At 32.1% G+C, this 14,067-nt stretch overlaps 2 protein-coding genes across 2 annotated transcripts; both read right to left on the bottom strand.

The window, feature by feature from the left end:
- Positions 1 to 2,871: 2,871 nt before the first annotated feature.
- On the bottom strand, positions 2,872 to 6,410 carry LOC120148251. The gene is made up of 5 exons (XM_039161447.1): positions 6,322 to 6,410; positions 3,618 to 3,732; positions 3,415 to 3,504; positions 3,207 to 3,305; positions 2,872 to 3,154 (listed from the first exon to the last, which is right to left on the bottom strand). Exons 1-5 carry the CDS (start codon positions 6,387 to 6,389, stop codon positions 3,053 to 3,055), a joined length of 474 nt encoding a protein of 157 aa, XP_039017378.1. The 5' UTR covers positions 6,390 to 6,410; the 3' UTR covers positions 2,872 to 3,052.
- Positions 6,411 to 13,204: 6,794 nt separating this feature from the next.
- On the bottom strand, positions 13,205 to 13,776 carry LOC120151393 (transcriptional regulator TAC1-like). The gene has a single exon (XM_039163890.1). It carries the CDS (start codon positions 13,774 to 13,776, stop codon positions 13,270 to 13,272), a length of 507 nt encoding a protein of 168 aa, XP_039019821.1. The 3' UTR covers positions 13,205 to 13,269.
- Between the last annotated feature and the right edge of the window lie 291 nt (positions 13,777 to 14,067).

Below are 14,067 nucleotides of genomic sequence, written 5' to 3'. Positions count from 1 at the left end.
TAAAATATTAATTTAATCCGAGTCACACGTCTATAAGTAACTTAAAGAATAAGTGTTTTTTTTTAATTTTTTTCAATTTTATTTGATAAATTTAAATATAAATTAAATAGAAATATAATAAATTCCAAGTTTAACATAGTGATAGGTGTAATTTTTTCATCTTTAAATACATCAATCTATCTTTTTCATTTTATTTGAGTTAATTAATTAATTAAATGTGTCACGATTTGATTAGATGAATAAAATTAATAAAAAATAATATGTCAGCTTTGATTGGAAAAGAAAAAATAATATGAAAATTTTAATAATAATAATAATTCATCAGTATCATCGGTAAATATTTACCGATTGATGGTTAAAATATATAAAATAATAGTGATGCTTTTACTAAAAAAAGTAATTTATATCAACGAGGTTGATTTGAATAGTAAGCAGCTTGATATCGCTTAAACAATGTCTCAGGTTCGAGTATTTGTGTATGTATAAAATCTTCGCTGGAAGATCCACCCATCAAAATTAAATGTACGACCTGAGTCGGTCCAAATTAATCAGGACGAAGACTTGGAAATAAAGATAACAAAAAGAAAAAGTTAACTCAGGGACTGGAATAAAAAAGAAATAGTAATAGATTGATGACTATATATGAAGTTTGCCCTATAAGAAAGTAATGTGAAGAAATCAAATTGAAAATGAGGAGTTGCTTCACACGTTTGTTATGATTCCCAATACTAAAGTGTCATGCCTCACTTCTTTATTCAATTTTGTTCCCATTAATTGAGAAACAGATGAACCTGGCTTATTACTTTATTACCCCACTGGCCTGCACGTTCAGATAACAACTCACCCAAATCAAGCATGCCATATAATTAATGCACATCGAAATCTCATTCAATATCACTTGTTTCATTTTTATTATTAATATTTTCTATTTCAATCCAAAAAAAATATTAAACATTTAAATTACTTTATTAGGCAATTCTTATCATTTTTAATTTTAATAATTTTAGATTGAATTTAATTTTTTTTTGGGGGCATTCTCAAAGATTTTAGTCGCTCACTCTTTGTTATGTGGATTATTTATTATATTTAATATTTATGAATCTAACTTTTTGTTTGAATATATATATATATATATATATCGGTTTGACTTTGGATGTATTTCATTTTAATAATTAATTCCATGTCGACCAAACAAACAAATAAATAAGGGAGCCAGGGAGGTATTTATGAGAATGGCGTCAATGGCAATTGAGTAGTCAACTGGAATTTAAATGATTTTTTTTATTTGTTTGAATTATTGAATTCTAAAATGGATTTGATTTTAAATTATTTTATATTTAAATCCAATTAAATGGAATACAAATTATTTACTTATTCAAATGAGGCTATATGGAGTTTGAGTTAATTTTGTTTCGATTGACATGTGTAAAAAGAATTTGGGTAAATAATCCAAAAAGTCATTAAGATATAGGCTTGATTATATTTTGATCATTGAGAAAAAATTATCAATTAAGTCACTAAACTATCAAATTGGTGTCAATGAAGTCACCGTCTGCTAACTGTTAACGAAACTATTGACATGATAATTAAGTAAATTTGTATAACAGTAAATTTAGTTATATTTACTTATACATTTTAGTATTTTATCATTTTGATCTTAATTTTGATTAGAAATAATTCAGTAAATTTAATTCATTGATAGGATGATGTTGTGTCATCATCTCATTGATGAAAAATAAAGAAAATAAATAGCAATGAAAAATGGAGATTCAAACGTATAGAAGGTTAAGGCACGTCTAACAATTGAGCTAAGTTCAATATTTGACCCATAATGGACAATGTTTTATATACAAGTTAATATATAGTTAATGCAATCGGAGGAAAATAAAAGAAATAAAATGGAATCTGTCAACAGTATGATCGAATGGAACCCACCGCCGATGGAATGGTACAAGATCAATTCGGATGGAGCCGGAAAACAAGCACGAGTGTAGCAGCTTTTGATGGAGTGATTCGAAATTCAGACGGCCGCTGGATCATGGGATACACGAAAGGTAATAAGAATATACTTTGTCCTAGATGCAGAACTGTGGGGTGTTTACGAGGGTTTACGCATTACATGAGAACTGGGAATAAGGGCTGCCATTGTAGACACAGATAGTAAAGATGTTCTAGCTCTCCTGGTACAAGGTGAGGCCATGAATGGTGCCTCCTCAGTCCTCACTTATTCCTCACATTGTGATCTTATTGAACCAATATTAGCAAATACGTTTCTGTTATAGAGCGCTGGCTAGGCAATAAAGTGGCAGACAAGATCGCGAACTTGACATGGAATCCACCTACCTCATTGGGTGACTTCACCCGACCTGACCCAAAACCCGATTTGTCTTTTATGATAAAACCCAACTCGACCCGACCTATTACCAATACATAAAAGAAATTTAACTTTATTCAATAAAATAAAGATTTAATTGAAAAAATATATAGATATATATTATTATAATTATCCCTAAACATATAAAATATAATTACAATAATTTTAAAGTTGGGTTTTTTTAATCCCAAACCAGAACCTATCCCAAACTTATCCTCTAAAAAATTCAACCCAAACCCATTTTTTTTTTTAAAAAGACAACCCAATAAAAATAAGTTAGAACCCGTCTAATTCGAATCCCGTATCCATCCCTAACCTGAGCTAATCAACAAAGTGAAAATGAAGACAAACTGCCAAAGTAGGTCATTGAACAAACCCATCAGTGTTTTAAAATTATAAACAACAGTCCAAATTGTCTATCAAAATGGCTGCATGAAACGTTACAAGTCTAAACAAGGAAATACAAGAATATGATTTAAACCCCACTTCATCTTAAAACAAAATCAAGTCGTCATATAAAATAAACATGGGGCAAGAGATTAAAAAATGTTCAAATGTTTCAGTGAATGAAAGACTGATCAAACCTAAGAATAAAAAAAAAATTCCTATTGCAGAGTATTATCTGGTGTTGCACATCCACTACTGGAGATTGCAAAAAATTTAATTCTTCGTTTACACCTAAGTAGCTTTTTGCTTCGGGGCCTTCTTCCTTAGTTGTCTCTTTGGCATTGAGTTCTTCATCCCCGTAAAGAAAACTAACGCACCGCATTGTGCAACACACTGCGAATCATAATGCCTAGGAACACAACTTTAGGTATGCATTTGTAAATACCTGCAAGAAATCTCCCAGCAGAACACTGTATCTGGGCTCATCGGAACTATAATTGTAGAAGTCATGGAGAAGCGGAGTGCTAGCCACCAAGTAGACAAACTATGGCAAAAGATATGACAATTAAAAGAGACATGAAAACAGAATCAGAAGAAAATGCTAAGTGAAATTTCGAATCAAAACAAAAACTGAAAAGAGATGAAATTCTAACCAGTAACAAGGCTCCCAATCCATGGCCAAATACAAATACAATAGCACCAAGTCCTTTCAAAATGATGGCAGTTGAAACTAATTGTCTAACCTGTGTAAACAAGTCTCCATATCAGAAATGAAAGTAAACATAGAGCAAATCAAACTAACATAAACTTGATATTAAAAAAAAAATCATTACATCATATGCAAGATGATTCTTACTTCGATATCTGGAAAATTTACATGGAATCGAGATGATATATGTTTCTTTGCATCATCAAGCTTTGGTATCAACTCCTTCGCAGCAGGCCCGCCATCAACCCCGAATTCATTGAACCTACCAACATGTTGAACGGTCAATAACATTATATCTATAAGATAGTTTCAGTGTACAGACACCAGTGCTGATGAACTCTTTACACAGTCTGGCTACAATCACGAATTAGATAATAGTCGGTAACTATGTGGCACCAACATATAAGACTCAGTACAGGGTCAATCACCGAAATTACATAGGAGAAATGTCCGCTATTTGTGAGTACTATAGATGGGTGCGGATATGTGTGCAAGTATACACAATCGAATAAGTAATAAAGTGATAAGTCGAGTATCGTCTCCACAGGGAATTAGGGAAATCAAATAGGTTTGTCAAGACACTTTACTTTGTCACCTAAGTAAAGTTAGTGATGGTATGTACAAATGAGAATGCTGTGACAAAATGGAATAGCTGATGGGGAAATGGAATGATGGTAGGGTGATGGTAATTGAAAATATTGTGGCAAATTAAATTGTAATACGTGCAAGCAGATGAAAATGTCAAGACAAAATAAAATGTAAATATATTATTTAATAAATATAGGACTTAGCTTTCTCAAATGACAAGCAGCAATGGAAATGAGTGGAAGGAGTTACAAGGAAAATCTAAGTCTATGTCTCTGAATGGTTTTTCTTCTAAGCTTACCCTGCCCGACAGAGTCTACTGAAATGCCCTATGCTATCTCTAGTAAGGGACTCAACAGATTAAAGTTGTCCTGACAAAACCGATTGACGTAAGCCCTTGCAGTGACCCTATTGGTTCAGTTAATAGGATATGTCTCGGCAATACCTTTTTGCGGCAGCATTAACTTCTAACCTATCGTTTATACACAACTCCTTTTAGTCGAATGAAATCCTATCCTTATCTCTAAGGTGGATTAGGCCTAGTTACTATGTAGAACCTCTTGTTTGTGTAGTTCCTCCCTAGCTTCTCTCAAAGACTAAAGATATTTTGCCAATGCATTCTCTCGAACCCTAAGCACCTTCTAAGGAAAGGCTACTCTCGTAGCTCCTACAACCTTAAAGCATTAAGTCTCACAAACAAAACAGAATAAAGCATAAAACAACAACCATTCATTAAAATAAAAACTTAAACATCCAAGTGAACTCCCACCAAATAGGATTAGTTCATGGTGGGGTTCGAAATCAACAAAACACAAAGCAAGATTCATTCGTTCCTTACAACCCAACAACAAAATATAAAAGCAAAGGACTAAGGGGAGGAGAGAAAACCTTCGACGTGCACTGCCCAATGCTTCCCTCGGCCACCAAGATCTGCTCCTAGCGAACTATCTCCTCTCGGATGCTTAGAACGCAATTCCCTTCGGCTTGTCAAAGAGAAATGTCACGGCAAGTGGGATTGACGGAGAAAGATGAGACATTCTCTCTCTAACTTTTTAAGCTCAAAACATTGGGGAACTAAAGTCCTCTTCATTGTGGCTTCCTCCTCTATTTATAGGGGAAAAATTAACCCTAAGACTTAGTGTTAACCATCCTAGAAAACCACAAAACCATGGTTGATTTATTAGGGAGTCGGGCAAAGCATAGCAGTGATCCAGCCTGGGTTGCTGGTTGAGACCCGACATAATCCCATTGCAGGCATCCAAGGACAGATAAGATCTGTAGGGTCAGACGGCATCATCAGCAGGATCGACGGTTGCAGCGCCGATCCCTCCAGGCGTATCTTCGAGGTGGATTTCTCGGGCAGAGGGCACGGAGAGTTGGAGACAACTGGCTAAAAAATATCTTCTTTCACCTTTTGCGTTCTCAAAATGCTAGTCGAACTCGGCATTTTCATTTAGCTCAGCAATCTCCTTATGCCACGGCATTTTCTTTCCTCTTTTCCTTGCTTTCAGCTTTCAATACCTGCACATCATCAGACAATGCAACTAAATGCTTCTAAATGCATCTATATGGTTCTAAATGGGTCTTTAAACATTTAATAACTTAAGTAAAAAGGTACAAAAATATGACCTTTTACGGAGTTATCAAGAAACCAGAATGGTTATGTTGATTACCGAAATTACTTAGGCAAAATTACAAGATTTCGGCCCCTAATCGGCAAAGCATAGAGGAATTCAGAGCATTGAATCATCCGCTTGATTCAACAATGACAAGAATCAATACCATCACATCTATTAACATTTCATGAGACTCGTTTTCATCTTCTCGAAAAAAAAATGGCATTGCCTACAGAAAACTATTCTAAAATATTCAGTTCTGGACTTGGAAATGCTAGTCCTATTAAACAAAAAAATGGAGGTAGAAAAGGTTTTTCATAACAATTATGTATCATAACAACTAATAACATTTAAAATACGAAATATAATTTATAAACACGTCAGTTTCCATTTATTCTAAAAAAAATTAACTCACCCGCAACTCACAAATTAACAATATTGTAAATTGGCCCAGATCCTCAACAAAAGTATCATTAACCAGAGATACAGATTAAGGATAATAAATGCAAGACCACCCAAAAACTACTAAATTTAGCACAAACAAAAAGTGAAGAAAGGAACAGATCTAAAAAAACATTAAGCATATTTCTTAAACAACCCAACAAATAGATTAAATAGATAAAAAAGAGAGAGAGAGAAAGAGTGATTACATTTGCCAATCGGAGAGAATGAAAATAGAAGCGAAGAAAACTCGTCCGGAGAATGAAGCAAAACCCATTGGGTTTCCCCTCCTTTTCAAATTAAGCAAGAAGAAAAAAAAACAAATTTCTGGGTTTTCTTCTCTCAAAGAAGTGTAAGATACAGAAATTTTGTTTCTTTTTTCTTTTTGGCTTTCGAGGTAGTCGGGGACTTGATCGGTCAATTATTCATATAAATTAGGATAAACTACGCAATTGGTACCTAAAGTTTGACTTTTGATAAGTTTTAGTAATGAACTTTTAATTTTTTTTAAAATCATACCTAATATTTAGTTTTTATTTCATTTTAGTACTCGCCATTCATTTTTAATTATTTTTTTAATTTTAAATTATTATTTAATTAATTTTATTCAACTAATAAACAAAACAAATTTTAAACTCCCAAAAGGTGTGCTCACCAAGATCAAACCTGGGTCTCCTAGGAGGAAGAGGAAGTGTTCAACTAACTGAGCTACCAAAGGTAATTGGTTTCAGATGCCAAAGTATATATTTAACTTATATCAAACTATCACAATAAAATGAAAGAAATTTGTTAGATATATGATTCCAACCTAGAATATTTCAAAAATATTCAAGCATTTAATCACTAAATAAGATTAAGAATTAAGTTAATACATACCAAAATTACTATTTAACATATAAAAATATTAAATTAAAATTAAATAAATTCTCATTTTAATTTAAAATAAAAAATAATTAAATAATTATTTATATATTTTATAAAATCAATATTATTTTATTTTAAAAATTACATGTATTGTATCATAAGTAGTTTAAAATATATGTATTTAATTATTTAAAAATTAAATTAAATTATTTTTAAAATTATAAACTTCTATTTTATAATTATTTATGAAAATAAATAAATAATTTATATTTTAAATTACTTTAATAATTTTAAGGATAGAGTATAAATTTTAATTTAATAATTTTCATTAAATATTTAATTAAATAAATAAAAATAATTATTTTAATTATTTTCTTATTTCTAAATAATATTTTAATTGAGGAATTATTTAATTTTTAATTTAATTTTTATAATTTAAATGATAATTTTGGTATGTATTAAATCAATTCTTAATCCTATTTAATAATTAAATGCTTGAATATTTTTTGAGATGTTTTAAGTTGGAATCATAGATCTATAAAATTTATTTCATTTTATAGTGATAGTTTGGTATAAGTTAAATACATACTTTGTCGTTTAAAACCAACTAATCTGAGTTGAATGAGTCCTTCCCCTACCCACTATGAGACCTAGGGTCAACTCCCGGTGAGCACTCCCTTTGGGAGTCTAAAGTTATTTTCTTTCTAATCAGCTCTGAAGTTAAGGTTTTAACGGTGGAGTATTAAAATGAAACAAAACTAAACGTTAGATATGATTTTGTAAAAATTAAAAGTTTAGGTATTAAAATATACCAAAAGTGAAACTTTAGATACTCAATACGTAGTTTATCCTATAAACTATTAATAAACTAAAGAATAAATTACACAATTCATCACTTAATTTTATTCTCACTCCTATTTTAGTCACTAAAATTTAAATTTTTTTAATTTAACGATTAAACTTTATACATTAATTTTTTTATCACTCCGTCGTTAACTTTGTACCAATGTTATAACATGGTTAAAAGTTTTATTACCCTTGATTTCAAATCGTTGACTGATTAACAAAGTTGGACCTTGTTGAAACTCCGAATTTCTGAGAGCCCTTCATTTCAGCTTTTTTCTTTCTATTATTCCATGTTGTTCTTTTGAAGGGCTAAACTCTCGACATAACGTTCTCGAACAAATTATTTCACGAGATAATGCTCTCTCAAGATTAATTGCTCAAATATGGTGAAATCTTGCCGTAGGTCGCCATGCCTTCCGAGTGACCTACTACGTGGCCAGCCATGCACGTCCCCCAAGCATAGGTCGTCATGCCCTCCGGGCGACCTTGTAGGTCGCCATGCACTCCGGGCGACCTTGTAGGTCGCGATGCACTCCCTCATGCTCCTCGCGTGATTTTTCCTGCTCGGATAGCCTCGGTCGGATGCCCTCGGTCGGATGGCCTTGGATGCCCAGCGTGTTGGAACGTGCATGACATACGCAATCTCTCTCATAGCTTACCTGGAAGACATGGCGACCTAGTAGGTCACCCGGATGGCATGGCGACCTACGACCAACACTGTAGATTTCACCCTATTTGAGCAATTAATCTTGAGAGAGCATTATCTCGTGAAATAATTTGTTCGAGAACGTTATGTCGAGAGTTTAGCCCTTTTGAAGGGTATCTGGATTTAGTTTATTCTCAAATGATTTTCTTTTAAACTTATTTTCTTTCTCATCGTCGCATCACCGATAAAGAAATGTTTCTCTTTTTTAATGATAAACTAATCTTAGTAAATTAATCGAAGAGTGATTAAAAAAATTTAATATATAAAGTTCAATTATTTAATTGAAAATTTTAAATTTAAGTGACTAAAATAAGAACGATGAAAATATTGAATGTTAAATTTTGTCATAGACGTGGGCTCTTGGGATTAAGCGCTAAGATTTTATAATAATATTTATAAAATGCTTTTAGGATTTAATATTATATTATTATTATTATTATTATTTGTAGTATAAACTTATACAATCTGTAATTACAATTTATACAACCAAGCATGATAAGATGAATTAAGATGTAATTGTCAAATATATCTACGTAATTAGAATATTTAATAATTACGTGAGAATATAAATAATAAGATGGTAATTTTATTAATTTTGCATACGATGACAGTGTGATGTCCAAACATACTCTTAATATGCAACTTAAAATAAATAAAATTAATTTTGTGTAAATATATATTAAATTCTAACTTAATTTAGTATTTTATCTACCTCTAATATTATTATTATTTATTAACGATGTAACTGACATTTACTTATTTAATAAATAAATAGTTATATTTATCTAATAATTGAAACTTAAAATAAAAGATTTAATTGTGTGTGTCTATATGTATATATATATATATATCTAATAATTGAATTAGAATTATTGATTAACGATGCCACTAATATTTATTTAATATATAAATAGATATATTTATCTAATAATTGAATATATTTTTTAAATATAAAAGGTGGAATCAAAATTTTATTTTAAGATTTATGATTAATAAAAAAATGGAATATAATTTTAGTAGTAAATATGTAACACCCTAATTCAGTCTGATCCGATCGAATGATTAAAGTATCACATGGGATCATCGAAGTGGCTAACCCAAAAATTTTCTTTTAAAATCGATTGTAAATCATCATATGAAACCATCCATAGTGAAATAAAATAAAACATAATAATATGAGTTTACAAAATACTAGGGAGCTCCAATACATCTAAAAAATACAAATACTGAGTTTAATCAAAATGGAGTTACGACCGAATACAAAAGGGTCTATAAATAGTACATGTCTTCTAATATAATCAAGATGTACTCTGAAACCTCAGCTAAACTGGAATATATGGTGATGATAACACTCCACGGGCGGTCTCCTAAGAACCTGCTCACGGAAACACATTCCGAACGTTGTGGTTACGAGCTTAGTGCCACACTAATAATTGTATTGTACTACATGCATTCACTACATGAGCATGCTTGTGACATAGGTATGAAGACATAAGAGTGTTGTCAGGAAATGCTGAAATAGGCATCATGGTATGGCGGAGGGTTCTGCATCTCGGAGCACATACCCCTCCAGCTTTCCTAAAATACCCTCAGGTATCTGGGGTGAGATTTGAAACTGCATCGAAAATGTACACCCGACCAATTTACTCCGTTGAGTTTTGGGGCATCTGTGCACGATCGTCAACTAAAATGACTTGGCACTAACTAGGATATATCCACACAAGACGATCGTATTCTACTAAAGTAACTTTAGCGTCATGGTTGTTTTCTCGAGCATCAAACAAGACTAATTTTATGTAATCCTAAATGTTATTGTTTCTAGCTGTATTGTGCTTGCTATTGTTTCTAGTTGTATTGTGCTTATTATTGTTCTTACTTGTAGTTTTATTACAAGGCATTCTGGTGTTATTGAGCCCCTCAAGTCTAACCCCTTAATCATTTGGATTATTTATCCAAACCTATACATTGGTACCGATATTGAGCCCTGCATTATTGGTATTGGCCCCTGAGTATCGATACCTACCTTTTGGTATCGATATTGTAATAACTATTACACACTGAGAAGGGACGATAGTATCGATACTTTTGTACTAGGGTATCTATATCAAATTTGACTTCGATGTTTTGAAAAGCCTTAGTATTTATATCCCTACTGAGAGTATCAATAACCTACCCCCAGTATCGATACTCCCATGAGTACCGATACCAAAATTGGCTACTGAAATTTGCTAAGTGAACCCGATATTGATACTCCTCCTGATAATATCGATACCCAATGAAGAAGTATCAATACTTGTATCCTAAAAACCCTTGTTTGAACCATTTTACGGATAATATCGGTATTGTTATTTCAGTATTGATACTCAAACCCATAAATACCCTATTTAAACACGAAAATGACTCATTATTACACCCAAAAAACTTACTAAGATTCCCAAACCTTAATAAAGTTTTATGTGTGTTAAACATGGTCATAATAGGTCTATAAACAAGCTGGAAAAAAAAATCAAATGTTGAGATCTACCATGAACACGCTTTATAACTCATGCAACCTACCAAAATACACATAGCGATCTACATGTGGTAGAGTTGAGTTAGAAATGAGTTACCTTGAGTCCTAAGCTGCTGAGAGCACTCAAAACTTGACCAAATGCTAGCTTCACCTTTCCCTTGACCTTGGAACTTTCTCTAACTTCTCTCATTAAGCAATAATTAAAAACATGAGTTACTAACTGGATTGGAAGATTAGAAAATGATTTAGAACGTTTATAAAGGCTTAAATCTCCTAAAAACATACTAGTTATACTTAGGTTTCTAAACCCTCATTAAAGACCATATTTTGGAAACCATGATGGAACAGAGAGATTGAAGGCTTGAATTGAAACTCTGAAAATGGAGGTTAAGATTCTTACCTTTAGAATCTCAGATCAAGCTTGATAGGTCACAAAGTGATACTTTTCTTAAGTTACAATAAAAGACAAATGAGAGTTTGAATGGAAGAAGAAGATAAGGATGAAGAAAAAAGAGATATGAGCGAGGGGTGCAGACGTGAGATCGCCATCCTTAATGGGTATTCAGCCTTTGAAATTAAAATTGATATAATTACTTATTTGCTCCTTCAAGCTTTGGTCAAAATTCAAATATGCCATTTTTAAAGCCAATTGGGCTCAATTCAAATTCAATTCCACTCAAACTAGGGTCAAAATTTCCTACAAACTAAGAGATTAATTCAAGGCCCTCTCGGATTAACTCAAAACTCATAACTCAAGATTTGAGGCGTTACAAAATATTTGATATTGTTTATTTTTATAATTTTCTGTTGTCACAACATAAAGTTGATAATCCTCATAAGTGGGAGTGGTGGGGAGATTTCGAAGTCCAAACTCATCCTACCCGGAACAATGAAAATAAGATAATGGAATTTTAAAACTGGAAAATATATATATTTTTAAGGATTATTATACTTTTTATTGGTTAAAATTCTTAGAATATCTAACTAGATTATTATTTTAATAAATTAATCGAAATTTTTATGTGGAAATTATATGTATATTTTACTAAAAACTAAGTGCTCACCGCCCGAAGTGTGCCAAGATGGTACTAAGGAACATTAGTATAAAGCTATAAAATTGAAATTATACCATTTTTATAGTTGAAAATGGTTCACATGTGTCTCACTCTATACATTTCCAAAGATATCGTGGAGTTAACTCTAGGAACCCTATTTCAAATTACATCAAGTTGGTCTACCATTGAAACAACTTTAAGTTGGGACAATATCAACGGCAACATATCCAAGATTTTATGTTAGTGATAAACTTACAAAATTTTAAAAGATGAATTTATAAAGTTTTAAAAATGACGAAAGTAGATTTTCAATATAAATTAAAAATAAAATATCTAAAACATATAGATAATTAAAATTTTAAGAGGCGATGCACTCATCTGCCTTCACCTCGGTCCATCCCTAAGTATTAGAGATGAAACCATGTAATGCTTGGTAGGGACTCTTGCCCCTCAAATATTTTTATCGAATGACTTTTTAAGTTCTTATTACTTTAAATATTGAGTAAATTAATTTGTCTCCAGTTTTTAGGTTAAAACCCTTATTGGGTACTTGTTGTTTTGAAGTTAACCAATTTTTAAGATTCTAAGTTGTATAATATATTGTTTCTATACGTATGTTGCATTTATCACAAATTAATGTTACAAGGTTAAAAACTGTTATGATCACAAAGCAAGGATTTGTAGTTGTGATTTAAGGATGTCTTGTATGACCATTTTTCTTAAATAAAATTCAAACATTGCTGAGAAAAAAATTAAGGATGAGTTAGTTCACTAGCTTTGACAAAACTTATCTAACATTCTATAAATAAACTTCACATGCATGTAAAAACCCTAGGATCGCTAGGCACAACGAATTGAAGACCAAAAATAAAGAATTTACAAAAGTTTCATATAATTTGAAGAGAAAACATCAATGCACATCTTATATACCAAAAAGAAGAAACCAGAACTATGAGTTGATAATAAGAAGTATAAAATGGAATCATCTGTGCAAAATTAAAACTAATAATGATTGGTTTCTACATAAACAAACTTAAACAGCATAATTCCTTTACCAAATCATTAAGGGGCCATTCTTCAATCTCTATAAACATCAAAAGCTTGTTAAATCCAGTGAAACTGTACCTGTCAAAACAATTTCTTCACTGTACAGCATAATTCCTTAGTTATAACGTTATGGATGGTGACCCAGTCGAAGCTCCAAATCGACTTCATCTTCTTTCATGATTCCCTTTATCGTCATTTCAGTGTTATCTACATTTGTAGGGCCAACTTGTAAGCTCAAATTTGCACCCAAAAGCTCTTCATAATGACCATATGAAGAGTACTTTGATGGTTCTTGAAAATACATGTGATCATTCCCTTGAGCTTCAGCCTCCAAAATCGGATAACACTTTGATGGGTCAAGAGTTGGGATTGCTGGAACGTATCTAGGGTCCATGTACTCCTCATTCGGTTGTCGACTCGGAACCGACGAGCTCGTCGGTTGCTTAGCCTTGGCTCGATCTTTCCGATGTATGTTCATGTGGCCTCCCAAGGCTTGAGCGTTGGTGAAACCTCGTTTGCAGAAGATGCACTCGTAGGAGCGTTTGGGGGTCACGGCGTCGCACTTGACTCGATCGACCGGATCGTTTTCTTCGCTCAAAGAATCGGAGCTCGGTTGCTTCATGGCTGATTCCATCCTCAAAGAAAAAAAGAAAGTGGTCAAGGGTTAGAGAGAGAAGAAGAAGGAAACGAGGAGACAATTGGAAGACATAGGCTTTGTCATTGCATTTGCTTTGTATTTGTTGACAAGTGAAGACTAGGTTTTGGCGTTTGTGTTAGGATTTTTCCCTTGAGTCGGCTTTATGATGGATCCATTTTCTCTTATTTTACTTCGTAATATAAATAGGATAAACTGCACATTTAGTATTCTTACTATCACTTTTATCCATTTGATACCCAATTTATTTTCTTTTCAAAATCATACCTA

Source organism: Hibiscus syriacus, unplaced genomic scaffold (assembly GCF_006381635.1).
Source record: "Hibiscus syriacus cultivar Baekdansim isolate YM2019G1 unplaced genomic scaffold, ASM638163v2 tig00000218_pilon, whole genome shotgun sequence".
NCBI lineage: Eukaryota > Viridiplantae > Streptophyta > Magnoliopsida > Malvales > Malvaceae > Hibiscus > Hibiscus syriacus.
This window is presented reverse-complemented; position numbering and strand designations above follow the sequence as displayed.

Bases quoted from the DNA above. Each gene is read 5' to 3' on its own strand.
- LOC120148251 (XM_039161447.1), bottom strand. From the start codon at position 6,389: ATGGGTTTTGCTTCATTCTCCGGACGAGTTTTCTTCGCTTCTATTTTC. The intron at 3,733-6,321 runs GTAATCACTCTT...ACATGTTGGTAG, and splicing joins ATTCTCTCCGATTGGCAAAT to GTTCAATGAATTCGGGGTTG. The intron at 3,505-3,617 runs GTAAGAATCATC...TTGTTTACACAG, and splicing joins TAAATTTTCCAGATATCGAA to GTTAGACAATTAGTTTCAAC.
- LOC120151393 (XM_039163890.1), bottom strand. From the start codon at position 13,776: ATGGAATCAGCCATGAAGCAACCGAGCTCCGATTCTTTGAGCGAAGAA.